Source organism: Platalea leucorodia (assembly GCF_965183815.1).
Source record: "Platalea leucorodia genome assembly, chromosome: 4".
In the NCBI taxonomy this organism is placed as follows: domain Eukaryota; kingdom Metazoa; phylum Chordata; class Aves; order Pelecaniformes; family Threskiornithidae; genus Platalea; species Platalea leucorodia.
Genome location: NC_138826.1, coordinates 94,181,195 through 94,204,360, shown reverse-complemented (window position 1 = coordinate 94,204,360; position 23,166 = coordinate 94,181,195). Strand labels below are relative to the sequence as shown.

Sequence of the window (23,166 nt, the reverse complement as noted above, 5' to 3'; positions counted from 1 at the left end):
CGAGCCAGTAAAGCAAGAGTAAAAGCTTACAAAAATTGGAGAAACTCGGAGACAAAATAGAAGAACATTTACTTTTGAGCAGCTCTTTTTATTCAGCATTTTCAGCAGTTGTGAATAGCTAATCAACCGTCGAGAGTGAGTTACAGAGAAGAGGAACCTCACAGTGTCACTGAGATATAGGAGACCTCACATTTGCCTGATGGAAAAACTGGTGGACTTGCTCCTAGGACATCCTGGGTGTGCACAGAGGCTGTGCTTAGCTAAAACTTAAAAGGTAGCTGTAAGAAAAAACAGTCCTTGCCCTCAGCGGGAAATGGTGATTACTGTTGTTCCTGGTCACTACACATCTCAAGATGTGAGACCTTCTAGTGTCTGTCCTTGCTTGTGCACTGGCTTGTTTTCAAACGCAATTTGTTCCTAATGTAACAGAAAGAATGGATAGCCATTAATTCTTCACACTGCCAGCAATATTTGTCCTGTCAAGGAACTAGCAATGGTCACTAAGGACTGGGGCAGTATTGTGCTAGATGACGCTCAAAGACAACCAAAATACAGCTCCCATCCTAGAGCATTCCATTGCTAAAGAGAAGCTAAGAGGTATGGCTGGTTAGGCAGGCAGGTATAAGCAATAGTGACTTCATTGGTCAGGATGACAGGTAATCCAGGATATCCTCATGTTTTCTCATAGCAAAGAAGAATTATAAAGGAGAATGAGAAAGGAGAAAGCTCTGCAGCTGATAGGGAACTGCACAGGGGAAAGTTTCTTTAAATAGAGAAAAGATTCATAGCCTGAATTTATAGACTGATTGAACGAGCATCTGTCATATAGACAGTCTGTATCTAGGGTAGTGAGAGATATCAAGGGATTTGAATATGAAAGGAAGTGACCTATCTTTTATTTGATCAAAGAAAAGAGTGACATGGTCAAAGAAATGGACTAGGAGAATGGTCTTTGCAGCAGCATTTCTGTGTCAGTGGAGAAAACTGCACTTGTGAAGGCCAGAGGGAAAGATGCCAATGTAACTGAACAGCAGATGATGAGAGCCTTGATAAAAATTTTAGCTGTGGGGTTTGATAGGAATTGTCATAGGTGTGATATGTTATGCAGAAGAGATCTGCAGTATCAAGGCACTACCAGGTTGTGAGAAGTGAATAGATGATAGCCAAGCTGTAGTCACAAGGAAGAGAGAGGGAGTGCTGTCTATCACAATTCGGGCATCTGCCAGTGACTATAGGCACGGATATGGGTCTTTCCATGAAATGCAAGCATTTCTTATTTTAGGTGGTCTGAAATTTTGAGATTACTTTGAGCTTGCTGTGGAAAAGCTAAATACCAATTCAGACATTTCAGTAACAAGGGTCACTGTTTTGAGGACATGTGCCCACACAGCTTTGTGTAGGCTCAAAATGCATTAATGTGTAAATTCAAAGTGCAGAGACCCAGGGCTTGTTTGGGACCTGGGTGGCCTGGGAATTGTTGCCTTTAAATAAGCAGAAATGGATAATAGACTAAGGGATTCTGTAATGATTTTTTAATGGAAGGGGTCATTCAAGGCCAAGCACACACATAAAAAGAGGCCATATTTCTGCTTTAATTCTCAAGGATGGACTTACTGCTGTCTTATTATAATTTTCTCATATAAGGTAGAAAATGAGCAAGACTTGCAGTAGTGGTTCTAGAGAAAGGCCAGGAGCTTGAAGAAGCTAAGCAAAGACTGAGGAGGAGAAGAGCACAAAGATGATGGAGAATGACAGCAAGGTTGTGGGTGTGTCCATGCCTTATATTGCCATATAGTGCAGTGATGGCCTTTCTGTACCCATGTCTGGTCCTGGAAGCTGTCTTCAGTCTTCTATCTCAGCAGCTTGGAGCTCAACTGAAGCAGTTACTCCACGGTTAACAGTGGATTTTTCATATTTTGAATTCTTTAAATCAAGAATAAGAGACAAAAGGTGTAGCTGTGTCTGCAGTTAGGGACTTTGTGCCACAGTTCATGATGGGGTTTTGTGATTGTTATTGCCAATAACAATCCAAGCAGGTGAAGCCAAAACAGATGAGCAGATCAAATAAAACTTTCTGGACTTGAAAACTATGTATAGATTAGCACTGATAGTACCAACATGAGGCAGGAGGTCTTTTGAAGATTAATGTGTCATCTTTCACTGTGGGAGCTAAGTAGCCCCACTGAAGCCATACAAGTATACAGTTGGCCTCGGCCAACTGCATGAGATTCAACAAGGCCAAGTGCCGGGTCCTGCACTTGGGTCAGAACAACCCCATGCAATGCTACAGGCTGGGGGAGGAGTGGCTGGAGAGCTGCCTGGCAGAAAAGGACCTGGGGGTGTTGGTTGACAGCCGCCTGAACATGAGCCAGCAGTGTGCTCAGGTGGCCAAGAAGGCCAATGGCATCCTGGCTTGTATCAGAAATAGTGTGGCCAGCAGGACCAGGGAGGTGATAGTGCCCCTGTACTCGGCACTGGTGAGGCTGCACCTCAAATACTGTGTTCAGTTTTGGGCCCCTCGCTACAACAAGGACATTGAGGTGGTGGAGCGTGTCCAAAAAAGGGCAACGAAGCTGGTGAAGGGTCTAGAGCACAAGTCTTAGGAGGAGTGGCTGAAGGAGCTGGGGTTGTTTAGTCTGGAGAAGAGGAGGTTGAGGGGAGACCGTAGCGCTCTCTACAACTACCTGAAAGGAGGTTGTAGCGAGGTGGGGGTCGGTCTCTTCTCCCCAGTAACGAGCAATAGGACGAGAGGAAACGGCCTCAAGCTGTGCCAGGGGAGGTTTAGGTTGGATATGAGGAAAAACTTCTTCACCGAAAGGGTAGTCGGGCATTGGAACAGGCTGCCCAGGGAAGTGGTTGAGTCTCCATCCCTGGAGGTATTTAAAGAACGGATAGATGTGGTGCTCGAGGACATGGTTTAGTGGTGGACTTGGCAGTGTTATGTTAACGGTTGGACTCGATGATCTTAGGGGTCTTTTCCAACCTTAACGATTCTATGATTCTATGATATTTTTCGTTTAGTGAGGGCTAAAAACTGCAATGTCTGTCAAACTTTCCTCCTATTTAAATAAGGTATTGGCAAAGAACAGAAGGCCAGAAACTGAGTGGTAGATTTGATCTCACAGGCATGAAAGTGAGTTCTAGTCATGGCTGCTGACTTCCCTTCTTATGTATGTTTGAATGAAATATTAAAATGATGTTTGTACTTCAGCAGCTCACAGCTGCAGAGATCTCAGCTGCAGAGATCACTGCAAGTTGCAGCACTGCAATGAAGTTAGAGATAACCACAGAGGAGTTGGGCCTTTGTCTCTGAATTCCAGCTGTTCATTTCTTACTTCAAACACTTGCAAAAACATATAGCCATTGCCTCTCATTAAATTTCCTGTAGCTGTCTGCCTGTCTGCCATGTTCTGAGAGTTGAAACAAAGCTATCTAAGAGATGCAAAGATACCTGAAAAGGCACAGTCTTCTACCTCATAAGTTAAAAGGATTTTAATAAATTAAATAAGAATTGCTATAGGCAGTTTCTGGAACAAGCGCACGTATACACATTCATATATATGCATTTTCTCAGTTCCTTCTGTCTGTTTTTGGTTATTTATTATTCCAAGGGGTTTGAAGTACAAATGTATTCCTAGCATTAAATATAGCATATATCATCACTACTTAAAGCAGAAATATTCAGTGTGCATTTGTCCTCTTTCATGATTATATCTGAGCAGTGTTTATATTAGTTTTAGTGTTATTGCATATTTACTGTATACCAAACACCCTGTGAGCTACATTCAGACAGGAGGAGAGATGAAAGCATGGCACATTTGTTTACCATTAATCATTACTGGGTTTTAGCCCCAATCCCACGTTCTCTGTGGCCGTTTTCCCTGGGTGGAAAGGGGCTGGTGGCTGAGGGACGTGGGGTTGTACATGCATGAAGCGTGGGATGCGGTCTGCTGAGGGCTAGTGTCGCCCTCCCAGACAGCTTATGATCCTTGCTCAATCCTGCTGGCACCTGGTCCTGGTCCTCTGGGGTTGGGAAACACGGCCCAGAGCCTGCAGTGTGAAACACCAAGCAGCAAGGAGCAATCCTGCAGTCAGCCAGGGCACTGGGTGTTGCCAACGTGCGCCTGGGCTGCCTCGCTGGCAGCCGGCCGGGAGCCCCAGGGCAGCTGCGGGTCCTGGCTCGGGGTCAGGACAGGGCTTCCCCAGGCAATGCCTTCTCTTTTCCTCAGGTGATGGCAGAGAAGGGCCAGATCATATCAGGAAGTGTGGCTTTGATGCTCAGTTACCATTACTAAAAATATTTTTACTTAAAGAGATACCAAATCAGTGCTGCCAGCTCCACTGTAGGGTCTTAAACCAATACCTGGCATTGCAGCAGAGAGTGTGTGCATTTGTTTGGTGTGGGGAACTAGAAGCAAAGGGAAGAAAATCAAAATACCATGATCTCCTCTTTTGCAGCATCCAGTTTTGTCTGTGCTTCTGTGTTTAATGAGGTGGCTGATGGAAATCAGAGGTGCTCCCTTTGCCCATTGCAACACTAGGATGAACCCCTCAGCGATCTTAAATCCATCCTCTGGCTGCCCTTTCCTCATGACTAGAGTGAAATGAGGCAATAACCTCATTTAATTTCCACATCCCACAAAACTTGCTGGTCAGGTTAGAGACCTCTGTGCAGCTGGTTTAAGCCTGCTGGTTCTGGGTTGGTTTCTTCTTCATAAACTGCGTAGAAGTATGCTGCAGACCCCACAGGTTGGAAACCGCTGAAGTAGATGAATATTAGAAATTTGATGCTGATGGATTTAAAGAAGAAACAATATGTTCATGCAGTATGAGAGATACAAATATGAGCTAACAGTATGGTTGTATAGCTTTATTTTTCAAACTCTGCAAGTGGAGATACATTCTAAATATGGTATTTGGGGCCCAGTTCCTAATAAGATCCGAGATATGGTGGAGTGCAGGCACCTCAGCAATAAGGACTGAAGCTGATCAAGTAAACTTTGCATAATTATGAGCTGAGAACTTAAAGAACATAGCGTATGTCACTCATGTCCCAGAGGTGAGCGCAGACTGATATCAGAGACCACGGAGAGAAAATACCGTACATGAAAGCATGATGCAGAGCTGAGCTTTGTTCCAGAGAGGGAAGCGGTTAGATTTATGGGCTTGTACATTTGTGCCATTAGTGTACCTATTAACAAATAAGGTAGATTATTCCTACTAGGCCCTTCGGCTGGGGCTGCACAGCTAGAAGGCGCGTCCCCTGGGTGGTGGATAGGGGACCCCTCTCTGGAGGGTGCACCGGATAAAATTGAAGAAGGTGCCGCGAACCAACGCAGCCTAAGGGAAGGCCACCCTGACAGAAAAACCACTGGCCCTCCAAGTCATGGGGGTTGGGCAGGAGGCCAACTACCTCCTCCCGGAAAAAAAATAAAAAGTTGCAGAAACGACGAGCATCAACTCGGAGATGGAGAAAATCAGTAATGAAGTGAGGAGGAGGAGATGGAACTGTCATGTCATGGTCATGTCATGGTCATGTCTTGAGGAAAAAACCAACAGAAGACTGCGCTGTGGCCCTTGGGACTCCAGAGCACGCAGCCACAGACCGATCGAAGTGGAAGAACGATGTTCGCGCCTTGTGTGCCTCCTGGCACTGAGAGAATTCAGAGATTCCTACTAGGCACCTTGAATTTCTTGGAAAGATTGTTTTCTGGATATTGCTGAAATTAAGTTGTCTTTTGCTTGTCAGTAAGGAATAAAATGATAAGAGAGTCAAAAGATTTTGGATAACACTTACGTAGAATCTAGATAGCAAAATGGCCACTTTGTTGGCTTTGGATCTGACAACCTGCTATTGGCATTAGCCTGAGAAGTTAATAGTCATCTGCTCTCCTACTGCACAATAATACTACAGCTATGTGTCCACAGGTGATAATGTCACTACATGGACAGTAAATGCTCACCCTTACCAAAGCTGTGAGCCAAATGAAGCCCCGAAGGCTATTTAATCACCTAAATTGAAGCTTCATTTTCCTAAGTACTGTGGCTGTAGTGACTTTCATGGAAGTCAATAGGTTTAACTCATTATTTTAGTTTCCTTTTTTTAATATTGCTTTCAAATAATTTTTTTTTTTGTGTTTTGTTCTATTTTGTTGTTGGTTTTTTAATTTTATTTCTGTATTTCCAGTGGGACTGTTCTTAAATAACAGATCTTATAATCATACTGATAAAGGTGTTACATTTGAAATATTATTTATGGGCAAAGAAGAAACAGGCTATAGATAAAGCCAAGAATTTATCATTAGTATCATTTAAATTTTAACAGTGTAATCCAAGAATCATTATTAGTTGAGATCTAATTATTACAGAAAATAATGCTTCTGTGCAGAAAAAGGTTTAAGTAATAATAATAATAATAATAATAATAATAATGTCAAAATTGTTATACACGCATTTCTTGGCTTCTACCTCTTTTCCTGATGTTTAGTCCACCCTCCCTCTGCTCCTGCGGGTCCTGAAATGGGCAGTTTCAGTCTGGTGGGGGTCGGTGGGGGCATTACGGCATGTTGTTGGCATCTGGAGTCCTTTACCAGGAAGGATATGACGTTCATTGTGATGGTTTCTTTTTCCTCACTCTGGGATATACTTGCAGGCATTTTTATGTTTGCTAACACACTTTTAGACGTTGCTGTTTCTTCACTGATCTGAAGCTCCACGTTACAGCCAGGTTTACTATGCAGAGAGCCTTTCACATATGTTAGATACTTCTTTGTTCTCCTTGTTACCCCTTAAAGCAGTTTTGTCCAGCCCTAGATCTGCATTTCTTTAGCTGAGCACTAGTGAGTTGTTTATAGCTGTGAGGTCTCCAGTGCCAGCCTGTGCCCATCTCTCTAGCGACGGCAATACCATATTACGGCACTACAGGGTAACAGAGGTCATGATACAATTCAGGCATGCTTCATAAAGTATGGGGTATATATTTAGAAAGTGTGAAATAATGTACGCATGAAAGGTAGCCGTAGTTTGGAGTGTCAAATATGTATTTTTCTAATGGGCTGTCCGCTCACCTGTCTGTTATAATGTAAACAGTAGCACACTGTTGGGGTTGGATCTCTCCGCTTCGCTTTTGTTTTATGAAATATTTTCCACTCTCGGTAGCTGTTTGCTGAGACAAATAATACAGTAAATTGCACATCTGCCAGAGCTGGCATTCTAGTTACTCATTATCAGGTAGTATTCATACAGGTCAGAAAAAATGCTGAACTTTTTTATAAAACTCAGATGCAAAGACACAGTCCAATACAAAATTCTATACGGTGGAATTTTATCTGTAAATCAGCAAAAGGCAGAGTAGGAGCATTGGGGCAAGGTATGAGCAGGAGGCCAGATTTATAGTCCCATGTGTACTTATTTCTAATGCAGAGTCCACAGCTCTTCATTTGTTTATCTTCAGGAATATGTAATGTATTTCTTCGTATTTATTCCTGGGTGACAGTATGTATGACTTAACGTGAGACACCAGTCCAGAGATGTATATTAGATACTGTGAACTGAGAGTGCAGACCTATAAAATATTTATCTTTGGGCATTTTTTGAATGTCTACTGCTGGCAAGGGGATGGTTGCAGATGCAGTGTAAGGGATTGTGGAGGTGGGCAGTTATTACCATACCTTGTGACCAGGAGTGCATGCATTGCATTAGTGATAAGGCAAATGGAGAGCATCCTTATGTCTCTTATCTGCTGCATCTGTAAGTTGGTACTTTCTGTATCACTGTGAACATTGAGAACCAGGTACAGAGGGTCAGGCTTTCTCCTTGCTTATACTCCCATTTTAATCCATTTAACTCAGTATCACGAAGAGCTAGCACAAATCAGCTGCTGTTAGTGTTTGGGCCATGATATCCCCTGCTGATAAAACTCTTCCATTTCCCTTCCACTGTAGAAAATGTTGGAGAGCTTAGCAATTCTTGGAAGTTAAGTTATATATAGTGATTTATCTTTCAGAGATGATTCTTAGTTTTGAATATTTTTTTTTTTTTTTATTACCCTGGTAGGAAACTTTCCAGCCTTACAAAACTGAAAAGAAAAAATGGATTTGGTTCTCTTGGGGAGATGGCTATGCTGGAATGGCTTTCATGTGAAGGAAGCACAAGTCACTCACAGAGCTCCTCACATTTCAGATTCCTTTATCTTACTTTTAGTAATTCAAGTGCTTGTTGCACTGACTTGTGTGATACAAATCCAGGGGTATGCATGGGAACGGGGCCAGTATGTTTTTAACAGCAGATCACTAAGTCTGCAGCACACAGAGTAACCACTCTGGCAGTAATTGTACTGATTGTAGCACTATTGCTAGACTTTCAGTTTTGCCTCTAACGAGCCATGCTATTATACCCATTTTCAAGTGATTGATGGTGGGTGCAGATAACCAAGTGAAAAATTCCTTTAAATGCAGTTCCTCCTCAGCTGGGTTACCACATGCTAGCAAAAACATGCATAACGATATGTAAGAGCTTCCACATTGCCAGCATTAACTTGTCAGCTGAAATAAAATGGAGAAAACTGCTCAGATTGAGTCAGGGAGATTATGCTGAAGAGCCTACACTTGCAGGGAGTGTTTATTTAGAAGGCCAAATACAGAAAACACCCTGTAAGTTGAACAAGTAGAATACAGACATATGAAATGTTTGAAAGGGTCAGGCCTTCTCTGCCAATTTCTTACCTGTAAACTGTTTGCCAAATTAGTAACAGAAGTTGTAACTAGTATTGCAAGATTGCTATATAGGTGTTCATATGCTTAGACTATTTTGTACTATCAGCTGGTACAGTAGGTTCAATATTGTCATTCTGAAGTGAACTTTTAAACACATAATTACATGGAGCTGAAGTAAAAATCATGTTGTAATGTCTAATATAAACAAGGTATTCTATTTCAAGTGGCTCAGCCAAACTTAAAGTAAGAAAATCCAATAATGGGAAGCTTAAAAATAGAACCTTTCCGTTTTATTAATTTAAGCCATTTTAAAGGGCAAAAATATACCGTGAAAGCTTATATTTAGGCTCTTACTTTTCTTTTTTTAACAGGACTGGGAGTTTCCACATTTTATGGGTGATGTTGAAGTGAATCTTCCAGGCTTACCATCTGCACACATGCAGTTCAAAGTACCTTATTTCCAAAAGATCCTCAAAGAGGAATATCACATACATATAACAGGTATGTAATCTTACAGATTGTGACATAGTCACACAGTGAACTGCTTCTGTGTAATAAACGTATGCTAACATGTTCTTAACCACATACTTCTTTTGTGTGTGTCCCCCAGATTACTATTTTTCTATCTGTTTATCTGTTCATATCCGTATCATCCATCTATAAACATCTCAGGGAAATGAGGAACCTGTATCTTACGAATCAGGCAGACCTGCTGTTTTTCATGGATTTCAGCAACTTCTTGTGACACTAAGTAATACCTAGTGTAGCTTCAGAGATCTTTTATCTAGAATTACTCTCCAGGGGAATTAGCGGATTATTTCATTTTCAAATCTCTTATACTTTCAGATGCCTTTGCTATGATTTATGCTAATATCTTTTCATAACTCCAGTCATTCTCATCTGGCAAAAGCCACTCATAACCATACTTTCATCAGTCATCTAACCAGAAGCAGACAGTTAAATAACCTCAAATAAAATAGAATTGTAGTTATTCGAAGGGATGGTACATATAGATAAAAAGTACCTGATCCTTGCATACTGTGAGACAGTATTTTAATAACAGTAGGGAATGAAAAAGAGAAGAACATTAAATAGGGATAAATATTTGGATTTTACCTGCAAGCTACGCAGACTGACCATAGTCCGTCTCTCTGCATTAGGAAGAGCTGGGTAATAATGGATAGCAAAAGAATGCAGGTGTGAATTGACAGGGGTCTTTAGCTGCTAATATAAACAATAACAGCACATGATACCATACAGGAATAAGATAGATGAGGGCATCCAATGACACAGCATATGAAACCCCTGCAGACCAGGGACAAAAGGAGCATTCAGAGATGATATAAAGATAAGGCCAAGAGCTACCAGGTGAGTCACAAGCTCGCCAGGCAGCAAAAGCCAAGGGAAGAAAATGTGATGAGGAGGAAAGAAGGATGAACCCAGGACACAGTCGAGATAGACAGGCTGAATGAGGCCTCAGAAAAGGCATTTTCAGCAGAGAAGGTAGAAATCTGAGTGATCAGATTAAAAACGAGAAAAGAAGAGAAAATGAGCAAAAGTCACCTGCTGACTATTGAATGAGGGAAGGCAAATGGGCCAGTAGGAAGTACAGCTGGAGGAATGGAAGGTTTTTCAAAATTGGATGTAGGTGCCCTGCTAGAATACTGAGAGAGAACAGCCAGCCAGCAAGAAGAAAGAAGGGCTGGGGCACGTCTGAGTGAGACCGTTTGAGCCGTTAGTGGTTTATGGAACAAGATTAAGTAAATGACCTCACGGTCAGTGACTAGAAGATGTAGGGTAAGAGAAGATGGGATGTGTACATAACGAACACCTTTTTATCTCCCAAGTGACCAAAAAGGGAAAGAAGAGGAAAAAAGAGTATAAGCATGACATATTTGCTGTGAATTATAGGCATGGTATTCAGGGATAGTAAAAAAGATTTTTTTCTACTTCTCAAGACAAGAGCATGAATTTGGAGGGGCTCAGTCCCGCAAGGCTCCCAGATGCCTTGCAGTTATTCCATTGTATAAGGAGATGTAGTGGAATGGGTGCACAGAGGAGCACAAACAATGACTGAGGCATGGTAGGGTGGGCTGTGCCATCAGATACAGAAACTCGGGGTATAATTGATGTAGATTAAAAACAATGGGTGATAGAAGAGGGACTGAAGAGCAAAGAACAGTTTTGCATTGTAGAAGAGACAGGGATATTGATGATAATCAGGGAAGAGCAAAGAATAAGCAACAGCAAAGAACATAAATTAGGCATTAGAAATACCACTGCTAGCAGTGCTGCTGTTTGAAAACAGACCAACCGAGAGAAACCAATATTTATGCATTGTAGAGTCTTCTGCAAAGAGGACTGGAGGCCTTTCTGATTTTCTGGCGAGAAGGCACTCTTTTAATGAGGATGAGCTAATGAATAGGGGCTGAGGAATATTTTTCCCTGCTCAGCATTAACAAGATCCATTTATTAGATTCACTAGACAAATCAATCCATTTGACTGCACGTCACGTACTCTGTCTACTGAGTGCCTGTTTTATCTCGGTGCTACACCACCCTTTAGGAGATCTAATAAACAGCCATAACACATGGCACAAGAACCTCCCTTTGGGTAAGTTTTGCTTGAACCATCTGTTCTTGCCATCAGTTCTTGTCTCAGGTTAGGGTATCATCTTGGATCATTTTCAAGCTCTAGTTATTGTGTGGATGTGTAGATACTTGTAATTTTCTACTCAAATCAAGGAGCTAATAAAAGAAAGAAAGAACTGGTTTAATATATATATAACAAGATGAGTGTAATCCATCTAAAATGAGGGTAGAGAGTGAAGCACATGAATGCAACTGCAGCACGTGACATGGGGGTAGGACACTGGTAATGGCAGGAAGCCTGCTGTATTTAAGTCCTGTTTAATATATGGAATCCAGCATGTTAAATTTAACCATAGGACATCTTTTTAGTAACAAGCAGGAAAAGACTAAGGCCTGAATATTGTTTATTTTAGTACTTGCTATAGGGATAAGGTCAGGCTGTAAATATATAACCTGCACCCTGATTTGTAGAAACTGGAAACCCTTTTCTCCCAAATAGCAAGGAGAAAGAAAGCATGGCTGAAATAACATTTACCATCTTTTTTCCTGGTAAATTTTATTCTTCGTAAGTTCTTTTATAGTCTGTTTTGGTCACTGTTGATTGATACAAAGCAGAGCAGCCCTAGGACTCCCCTGAGCAGCCCTATTTGGTGCTGCGTTGCTTTAATGAGCACCAGTCCCACAAAGAAGCAGCTCTAAGTAAAGGGGGATTCAGAGGAGTAAAGGACTTAAAACCACCCTTCTGTTGGTTTGTGCTTAATGGCTTCGTGCAAGTTCTGTACAGATGAAGGATTTCAGTTGCATGCTCTGTGTTGCCAACTCTCCTGATTTTATCACGTCTTAAGACAGTTGCTTTTCTTTTTTTCTCCTGAATTCAGTGACTACATGAGAATTTGAGCTTTCATAAAACAAAGCTCATGATTGCAGAGAAAAAAAATGAAATGTTGCTTTTGCATAACTCCATGTCTAAAAAAGCAGATAAATAAAACGGTACTAAGTATATTATTTTTAACCCATCTTGTTACTTTAAAATAATAACATGCTTTCTTAGGCCTGACTTGTGATTTCTGAATATTGTAAGTTGGCAGTAATATTAAATTAACGTCTGCAGCCTATAGCTGATATGCTTCAGTGTAATTTTAAATTTACTATCAAAAGCATATCTTATTTTTACTGGTAACTGAGTACCTCATTTTGCTCAAATTTCTTTGCATCTAGGAACTCCTAGCAAGCATCTACTCAGTGTTAAACATTTTTATCCTGTTTTGATAGCTGCTTTTATCTATGAACATCAAAAATAACTTGAATTCCTGCATCTACTTAGCTCATCTGGATTTCCCTTGACAGATGGTTCGTTGCAAAGTGTGTGTTTTCCTTCTTGGTCTGCTGTTTATGAAAATACATAGTCTATCCTAGTTTCTGTAATACCCAGGGAAATATGTAAAACTTAAAAGTAAATTTTGTTACTTCAGATTCTTTCTTGATACCTGTATCAAGACAGATGGGAGATTTTTCTGGCTGTTTATAAACGTGTTTCTGAGTGCTGATCTAGCCAGAGTGCCCTTCCACCCAAAGGAGAAATGATCACCTTCATGGCTGGCGAGTGCCTAGCATGGCTGGCTCGTGGTTAGTGGTTTAGATTCAGGACAAGCATTGCCTACCCAGGGAAGCCTGAGGGAGCCTGTGGGCAAAAATAGAAAGGTTAGAGGTAAAACCAAAGCTGTCCATGCACACAGATGTGAAAAAACCTCAGAGGATTTGTGGCTTAGTTCAGCTGTGAGTCATCTGTATGCATGTATCTAGCTAATAACACTAACATGACAGAAGATATGAAGAATGTTTCAAAGATACCTGAATGTTTTACAGAGGTGTCTGAATGTTTTTAGACACAAATTGCAATTGAGATAAGAGTCTAAAGTCAACATTTCCTACACTAGCCTCTGGCTGCGGTTGCACAGCAGGAGGCCGCTTGAGTCTAGCCTTAATAAGTGGAATTTTCACATTTCCTCTTGACCTCAGGAGGGATGCTGACAACTGGCTTCTACACAAGATCTCTTTTTTAGGACATGACTGTTCTGTTACAGAGTGGACATACAAAAAAAAAAATGCTCCGGAATCAGTGGCCAGTTTGGAATATTTGGACCTGCGGGATCTGCCTCAATTGCCTAGTATATCAGTTGCATGTGGAATTGTGGACTGGTTGCTGAACCTCTTATAGACCTTATCAGGCTTTTTAAAAATGAACACTGCCCAAACATCTTGTTCAGCTGGTGCCTTTCTGGAAAAAGGAAGAAGAAAAATCCATACCTCTTTCCCCATGAGAAGGCCCCTGGCATTCACGTGCAGTGCACAGTTGTTCAGCTTCAGCAGGAGGGAAAAGTGTTTCTAAGCAGAGTCCTGTATAGGCTGGTGTTCAGAGCATGGTCCTACAATGCAGGTCCAAACTGCCATAAGTGGAGATTGTTCTAGGGTCAAGGTTTCCCTTCTAGTGAGTGCCCTAGCCATGAGGATACAATCCTCCTCAACAGCCATGCTTTCTCAGAAAACAGGGATCAAGTTTTCATCCCCAAATAGCGGTTGCAGGCCAAAATGCTTAGAAAAAGGTTTCATATTTTGCATTGCAGCCTTACAAGGACACCCAGTGCATGGTCTTGGCTAGCTACATACCTCCAGTTTTTCTTTTTGGGGATCTTTATTGCACCAAATGTCAATATTTCATCACATTTCCAAATACACCAAAGCAGATTCCTGACTCTGCAAATGTCATGTGTAGCATGTAAGGATGTCAGCGCTGTCAAAGCCAGTTATCAGCCAGGTCTTTTTTTAGGTAGTGCATGGCCGAATGACACAGCCTATTTTACCACCTGATTTTCTTCATTGTAACTTCATTGAAGAGTCTGGGTATAATTCTTTGCAGTTTGCTGAAATGATTGCCTAGCCTTCCAGTCTTGAGAGCTGATCTTACTACGTCCTTCCATTTCAAATTGTGTCTATGAAAAATCCACCTGCTCCAAGAAGTGCTAAATGGTGCCTAGTGTAGGTCAGTATTCTTGGCCACACAGACCTCTCTGGAGTAGAAAAAACCCTAGAGCAATAGTGGTACTGATCCTACAGAAACTGGTTAAGAGACAAATTAAATTACTTCATAGTGTGGGACTCCATTTTCCCTTACCACTTTTCACCTGTAACAAAATTTGAAGCACTGTAAAAGAAATAATATATATATTAAGAAAATGAATATCTATAGCTTCATAATATATTTATTTTGACTCTTTGCAAAACTATAAGCTTGAGCTTGTTTATGCATAAGGTGAGAGGTCAAGAGTGACTTCTAATTTACCAAGCTTATTTCCTATATAAGCTTGACATATGACTTAAAGTTTGCTATAAAAAATATTATGCTAAAATTAAGTTCCAATGAATGATCATTTCAAATACATAGATTATACGTGTGTGTAATGTTAAAGGTTGGTCAGTATAAGTTATCTCAAAAAGTACTTGTCATGGGGAATTATCATCAAATAGATGTTTGTGAGTGGAGGCTGTCAGGCCTCTTGATTCAGTCCGCTTCAATAAATTTTTCACTGATCTAGAAGGATTGATTGGTAAACTGGGCTTATTTGGCTATCACACCTGCTAGTACAGCCGAAAAGTACATGTCTTGGAAGAGGGATAGACAACACAGAAAGACAGACACTTCTTCTAGACTCTCTTTCATCTAGAAAGAGGCAAATACTTTCTGTAAGTAACCAAGACAGCACTAACTCCCAGTCATTTTGTGTCTAAGGAGATTAATGCAGCCTTTGGCTACAGGGAATACTGAGTAGGAGAAGGGAGATGTCATTGTGTTCATAAAGGGTTATAGTGAGAATGTTACTCATATACACTGTTTGGTTCTGATGACAACAGTTTTTAAAAGAAAAGGAAAAATCATAGAGCTTATCGAGCATGCCAGTGATGCAGACGATGGAAAAATTTTCTAGAAATGAGAAATTTAAGAGTTTTGAGGAGATCTACTGTAGAACAGAGGAAGGTCTCAGGCAACTAGCTGCCACTAAGACATACAGGTTATGATTCATCTTGGTTAACTGGGGTGTCTTCATCTAAGGTGTTTGTCTAAGCACCCCTTGTAGTCCACACTGACCCAACGATCCCAACAGCAGAACATAGGGCTGTGCTCCTGCCTGCCTAACTCTGTCTAGGAGCTGAGTGAGGGATTTCAAGTTCACACTCTTTATGAAACAGGAATAATTGAAATGCGTATCATCTCTCTTAGATCAGGTGAGCACTCAAATTCTTAACATTAGAGGGGTGGAGCCTTTTTTAAACAGATCCATCTTAGAAGAGATTCATAATTATGAAACCACAGTGTAGGATAGATACTACATGAAGCCTGAGATCAAGCACCTGGCTACCTCTATTCAGCATTTTTAGTGTTTTCTGCTAGCTTCTTAGTCAACTTCTTCACCAGCAGCAGGCTGCCATCTCAAGTCTTACTCCTTAGGTGGCTTGCTCTACACGAGTCACATTTAGGACAATGTGGTCACACAGGTGATTGCTGTGAAATCCACTGGTGCCATCATACCTGAAGAGGAGGTAGGTCATAGCTCAGTATTGCAATGTCTACGTTTCCTTTGTTGGTCATACCTGAAACCTACAATCAAGAAAACTGTAACAGTGTATTTTGGCCTTTATAAAGGCCATTTCAATAATGTCCCCGTTTCATTATGCTTCATATTTTGATCTTTCAGTTGTCTGTTTTCTCCCTGCACATCTACACTCTTGCCATGTCTAGCTGAAAGGAAAGAGCAATACTGGTCCTACATGAGTTTTTCCCCTTCCTACCATCCGTAGGGTCTAGCAGATCTCTCTGGACAGTCACCTGTCTTGGCTCTGCAGAAACACAAAGTACCACAGATAATATTTTGATGAAGCCAATAACAAAAGAAGTGGAAGGTTTTTTTTGGATGAGCTTATGATGCATTTTCCTGGGAAAAGAATATGGCTTAAGGAATTAGCTTTGGGGCAATGCAGCAAGGGCTTGCTTTCTTGTTGAAACACAGAGTAATATTTGATGACAAATTATTGTTTCAAAAAGTGTCCAAGTGAACAACCATAAGAGAGAAAGGAAGTTTAGAATGCAGTAAATCATGTTTTCTTTAAAACTGGCCATAGATAAACAGATAATGGTTCTAATATTTGTTTCATTGTCATTTGCGTTTAGCCTATTTCCCTAAGGAAATGAGAATTATGTGATCATGCTCTCTGTGTGGGTTGGTCTCACTCTCTCTCTCCAGCACTCAGCATCAAATGACTTTTGAACCCACGGCCAGTTTCAAAAACATTTTTCAGAGGGTGGGAATCTGAAAAATAGTGACATTATCATTGTGTCAGAAGAAATGGTGGTTAGGTAAAGGAGAATCATCTAAGTTAGTGCCCAGCTGAGGAAAAAGCAGGGAGAAGTCAGCCATTACATTCTGTTTGACAGCAGCCAATTGATCAGTGAATATGTGCGTCCCAGCCAGCCCATCAACACACGCTATGCAATATATATTCTGTCTCTGTCTGCTGAAAGGTCATACGTGATGGGGAAGCTAGGGTTATTCTGATGGAGAAGCACACAAAACACAGCACAAAAATCCACAGGAAACAGCATCAAACTAGATTGTATTGTTTGTTATTGCATTTCATATTTTAGCATCATTTTCTGTATCTTGGTGTTGATTTAAGAAACTGAAATATTATAAAATGTGGCGGTAATCTTCTAAAACCATAATTTTCTTTAACAGGTCAATTATAATATTGATGAAAACCCAGAAAAAAGATAGAGGAGTTATTCAGGAATTATGTGAACTGGATTGGCTGCAAGGTCTTTTCAGTGCAGTTTGATTTCTGGATAGTGACAATAACAGAATAGAATGAACATTCTTGTTCATTTTCAGTCTAAGTATAATCTGGGCTGAAGAGGACTATTAAACACAATTGCTGAAATACAAGGACTTACCCTCCTTACCCTCCTGGAGCATTCTGGTAATACAATTTGAACACGCAGACTTTCAGGAACTGGAATCCGTTTATTCTTTACAAGCCAATGGCATAAGTCATTTGATAGTTACTCTGATACGTTCATTTTCTTTTTCACTTGAAACATACTTAAATATGATTCCAGCATAGACATTCATCACCAGCAGGAACATTCTTCCATGAATGTCCTTTCACATAATGCTGATATGTAGGTTTGCTGGGTTCTGGGGTGGTGCCAGTCATCACTGCACAGGTAAGATCTTATCATATGTCCAGCTAGAATATAGGAGATGCTTTGACGATGAAAATAGTATAATTTGGTTTGTGTATTCATAGGATAATTTAGGTTAGAAGGGACACCTGGAGTTCATCTGTTCCAATACGCTACTCAAAGCAGGGCCAATTTTGCAATTGCATAAAATTATCTTTAATGTCTTTTGGATGCCTGGAGGAAGCATGCAAAAGAGCAATTTTAAATAATAAAAGGAGAAAGGTTTCCTCTTCCAGTATTGCAGGAGCTTAGTGTTAGACTATGAGTCACCCCTTGGAGGAGTTTCTCACTGCACGGACTATAGGAAAAGCCAAGCTGACTGGCCTCCCAAGACTACAATCAGCCCTTGCTATTTCTCAAGGGTGTAATATCTCTAAATCGCAGTTTATCCAATTGCCCCCACCTGAATATGTCTGTGCGCCATGGTTGGTGTCTCAAACAATGTATGTATATACTCTTAAAATTTACATAATTACCAACCCCAAAAACTTCAGTCACTTCAGTCATTCCTGGCATATAAACAGTTCTACCAAATATGGTCTTTTCATGAAAAATTTTTTTAAGCCCTGGAATTAATACTTTTTTAGGTTTATTGATCCATACCACATCACCTAGTGGTCTAATCAACAAGTCACCTACAAACTGCAATGTAAATTCAATTGATATACTGCTGTGCTTGTATTACAAAATTGTTTTATTATGTGCCCAGACCTAATTGTGAAATACTAGGGGATATTCAGCATAAATCTGACAATGGTGGAAATTTTATTAATTAATAAAAAAGGATTTTTGTCTCTGAGTAGCTTTTACATATGACTGCATTTGTACTGCTTCTAAAATGGATATATCAGATGACAGAACTTTCTTTTTCCAAACAGGCAAATGGTTTAACTATGGAATTATCTTCCTTGTTTTAATCTTGGATCTGAATATGTGGAAGAACCAAATATTTTACAAACCTCATGAATATGGTCAATATATCGGTCCCGGACAGAAGATCTACACAGTGAAGGACTCAGAAAGCTTGAAAGACCTTAATAGAACTAAGTTATCTTGGGAGTGGAGATCCAATAACACTAACCCATTGACCAACCGGACCTATGCTGAAGGAGACATGTTCTTGCACAGCAGATTCACAGGCTCTAGCCTTGATGTCAAATGCCTGGCTTTTATTCCAAGTTTGCTGGCTTTTGCTTTGTTTGGTTTCTTCATCTGGTTCTTTGGGCGATTTCAGAAAACTGACCAAGGCATGGAGAATTTAGACAAATCATATACAAGAATGAAACGAAAGTCACCGTCAGATATGGGAATGACACGAGAAAATACACAGGTGTTAGTAGAAGAACCATTAAGTTTTCAAGAACCACATCTTGTATCCATAAAATCAGACTTAAGTGAAATAGTTTTTAATTCTTCTCTCCTAACTTCTGAAAACTTGAACGCACAACTGAATGAACAAGATAGCCCTTTACAGCCAGTACCAGAGTCCTCTGTCCCTAAGAGTAACCCTGTGACATAGAGGCAAATACCCAGGAAGATCAGTTTAAATAAGCAGTTACTATAAGATTTCAGTTTTAGCTTTTGTAAGTTAAGATTTACATAGTGTTTAGAATAAGAAACTCAACCTATACCAAAAGGTGCTCAGCATGCTTTTTCTAGGAATTTTGTTTTTTATTTGTATTATAGTACGTGCCTACTATATATCTAACATTCCTTTATAGATTGCTTCCCAAAATTGCACAAGCTATTTATTAATACATTACCTTAACTGTATAATAGCGTATTAGATGATTACTTGCAGGTATAAAACTCTACCGTGGTGGTGCCTTGAGACATTAAACTGTTTTTTAACTCAACACCAGATGTATAGCACAGTTCTTCTAATCTATTTTGCAAAGCTTTTTGTATATGGTTATTTCAAGTATCATTTGATGTCTTGAGACAGGAGATGATAAATGTAGTTATTCCTAAAGAAGGGTTTCTGTTAGGACATCACAACTTGACTTTGTTATTTACTCATCTGTGAAGGCAGTGACTTTGATGCCCGGACTGCAGAGAAGCATGTTGATTACCTTTTCATTTCTGCTGGCTAGCTGCCAAACACAAATACAGATTCATTATGTGGTAAACAGCAGAGTGATAATACAGCATGGGTCACTACTTGTGAAAATATGACTTTCTCCATCAGTAATAGCAATTAGGTGATAATGCCTAATTATATTTTTCCTAATTAAAGATGAACTGCTCCTTGATTAAAAGTATTGCCCTTCACCTTTTAGAAACAGAGGTGAAAATACATGGTCAAAGCAACTCTTTCCATCATCATGCCAAACCTATGCAATATCAAAGAGCCAATGGAGTGATTACAGTAAAGGACACAAAGCCCGTTAAATCCGGTATTTGTGCGGTTCAGTGCAGATAGGGTCTGGGCATATGTGAAACATACGTAGAAACACACCACATATAGATAGTCGAACTTCTCCAAATACCGAAGAAATGTTTAGGGGTTTTAGTTAAAATAGATTAATAATTGAATTTTGTTGTACCCTTTTTTTTCCTTCATTCGTTATCCATGAATAAGTGTAACCTGGAAGCAGAAACATAGAGAAACTGGGTGTTTTCCTTTTTGAAGGGGACTTTGTAATGTGAATTCCTCTGCTGTATGATCAAACTATATGCACTAGAGAAACTGCATATCTAAAACATCAGAAAGACTCTGATTTGCCTCTAATTTAGTTCTATAAATTGTTGTTACAAGTTACTAAATAATAAGTAATTTTTAAGTCTGAATTATCTCCCTGTCATTTACTGGTGTTGCTGTATTTTGTCTCTGTGACTTTTTTATCTATCATCTCCATTGTTTTGATCTATCTGCTTTTAAGTTTTCGGAATGCTGAATTTAGCATGCATAATAGAACTATGCATTTATTAACTGTCACTTGAGAGCCAATTTTAATAAACACCATTCAACAATTGTTTATTATGAGGCAGGAACATATTCTGTTAGTTTTGCAGTTTTTTTAGACATTTTACCCATGCATTGTCCTATTTAAAATCATAAATATTTCTGACACTAAAAAAGACGGGCAGTATCACAGTAATGTCAATATCAAATATTTTGCTTATAGAACATGTAATATTTCATCAAGAGAAAGTTCACTTTATAATCAGACTAAATTTTTATCCATTAAAAATTATGACAAAAAATAAGTCTATTAGCTTTTGCCTACTGCAGCCTATAAACTTATTTAATTGACTTAAGATATAGTCAAAGACAAGCCACTAATTACTAATGGTAGAACACTGTGAGATCCTGCTTGTACTATATAAGAGGTGACTATATTGATGTTTGACTTTCAAACAGCATTTGATTTCTTAAGTAGTTACAGAAATAGCTGATTAATTTTGCAGACACATGCGTCTCTCTGTATGTTTTGGACACTGTAAACCCAAGTACTGAAAACCTCCCGTTAACTCATTTCTCCTTTTTGTGCATGGGAGTGGTTACATCCATCAATATGTAGGCAGAAAATTAAAGAATTACTTGAGCCTTACAGCCTGCATGATTACATGACTCTGAGAAAATTGTTATTAAGCAACTGATCCGCAGCCAAAATAATTCTGTGACCTCACATTGAGTTAATGCTTTTAAGGTCATTATAAGCCTGCATGAAAGAGAGAAAAGCATCAAGTAATCCTAGATTTTACATGAGTATTTAAATTAATGGTCAAGCAGAGAGACTGCTTATATCATGAATTCATAAGAAATTAAAAGAGTCAGTGTAGCCACTCACCATGGTCAACTCGTCAATTTAATTAAAGGAGTTGTGTGGGAGTCTTATTTGTAAACACAGGCACAGATGGGAGAAGAGAGGCGTATTTCCACTCTCCACTTCCAGTGCCTAGTTTGAGAAGCCTGAGTTAGGTGGCTAGGCTTACCCTAAGCTCCTTCTAAGGCAGGCAGAGGGTTGTGAGCTGAACACCCTAAAGGTGATTCAGGACCTTAGTCATTTATCTCTGCATTAGTAAGTAGTGCAACTTAGGACAAAAGAGGACCCAGCGCCCACAGTTTGTGCATTCCAGGGTTTTACTGCAGTTCAGCTCTCGTCTGGTCCTTATAAACGGAATACACAATAGTGGCTGGAGTACATTTTGGATGCGTCTCGTTCATGTGCAGAGACCAATGCAATTTGAATTGGGGGAGAGCAAGTGAACACAACCTAAACTGCATTCCTGAGCTGAGCTACTAATGCAGAGTCATCCTCAGTCTTCTCCTGAAACAACCTGTCTTCCTCTGTAGACCGTACATGGGAGACTGGGTGGCTAAGTAGGAGGCCTAAAATTGGTTACCCAAAATGGAAATATTCCTCCTCCAAGCACATTCATTGTTCTCATCTGTTGTTGTTCTGAAATGCTTCGCTAACTCAAACCACTCTGAAATCCTTTCTAGTCTAGTACCCATCACTGGGACCTTGATATGGATGGTTAAACTTTTCTTGAAAGCCTAACTATTACATAAATTTTTTAGTCTTTTTTTGTTTTCCTGAAGAAGTTGAAGAATCCGTAGAAGGGAAGAAACTTGAGGAAGTGTCAATTTTTTCACACACTACACAAATCTCCATTCTGCCCTGTATAATAAACCATCTAGCAGCTGCCATCACTACAGGGCTGACCTGTGTCTGCTTTGTCAGAGATCAGATTTGGTACAGTAGTTCTTTTTTTTTTTACCATAGGTACACTGTACAGTGATGGATGATAGATACTGCCTAAAATAGCATACATATAGAAGAGACACCTCTAGGATAAGCACATAAGATTTATGAGCCCACAGATGCCTATAAATTGCCTTAGCATCCTCAACAATTACCTTTGCTGAGATGGAAATGACATGGAGCAAATAGAAGATAAGAATGTTCGTAGAAAGTACCTCAAATATAATATTCATGCTTATAAAAGTGTATATGTATGTCTAAAATCCAATTGTATAAGACGTGTATGTGTATGTATGTTAGGAGCCTAGGGATTAGTTGATTCTGTTGGCGGACACTGCTGCATCTCTCAAGCAGACAATTCACTACTGCCCTCTTTATTCTACACTGCTCCATGAGTTACTTACTCCAGGTTGCTTCATCTCCTCTGCCTCCACTTCTATTGCCTAGAAAATAAAACACCAAAAAATGACATTTAATTGCACTAGCTGCTTCCCCAAATTATGTTTTTGTCTAATTTATGCAGAAAGGACATTTGTTCTGTTTTAAAAGATACCTGTTCTCTCCAGCTAGTATCATCATACTCTGGGCTACTGCACTGTATTACAGTATGTGCTAAATTATTGCTTTTCCTGTGGAGAATAGCCTCCATCATGACAACCACCTGGAAACAAAGAGCAGACACCTCTCAAAGACTGGAAAGGCAGCAATTCAGATACTTACTAGACTGGCAAGCTCATTTTCCCACAAGTGAACAGGTTATGACTCACTAGTAAAAGATGTAACAGATTTTTAATACGCTGCCCTTAATTTTAACAACCTCCTAGGAGGGACTCAGTGGGGAGGACTTTTTATC

The 23,166-nt window shown here is 39.9% G+C and overlaps 1 protein-coding gene across 1 annotated transcript in view; it reads left to right on the top strand.

The window, feature by feature from the left end:
* The window catches only part of TMEM117 (transmembrane protein 117), a 221,393-nt gene extending 201,002 nt beyond the window's left edge, over window positions 1-20,391 (top strand). The window contains exons 7-8 of the mRNA XM_082308399.1: window positions 9,086-9,215; window positions 18,480-20,391. Coding sequence (XP_082164525.1) covers window positions 9,086-9,215; window positions 18,480-19,120 — 771 coding nt within the window. The 3' untranslated portion in view covers window positions 19,121-20,391. The remainder of the gene's footprint in view (window positions 1-9,085; window positions 9,216-18,479) is intronic.
* The last annotated feature ends 2,775 nt before the right edge of the window (window positions 20,392-23,166 follow it).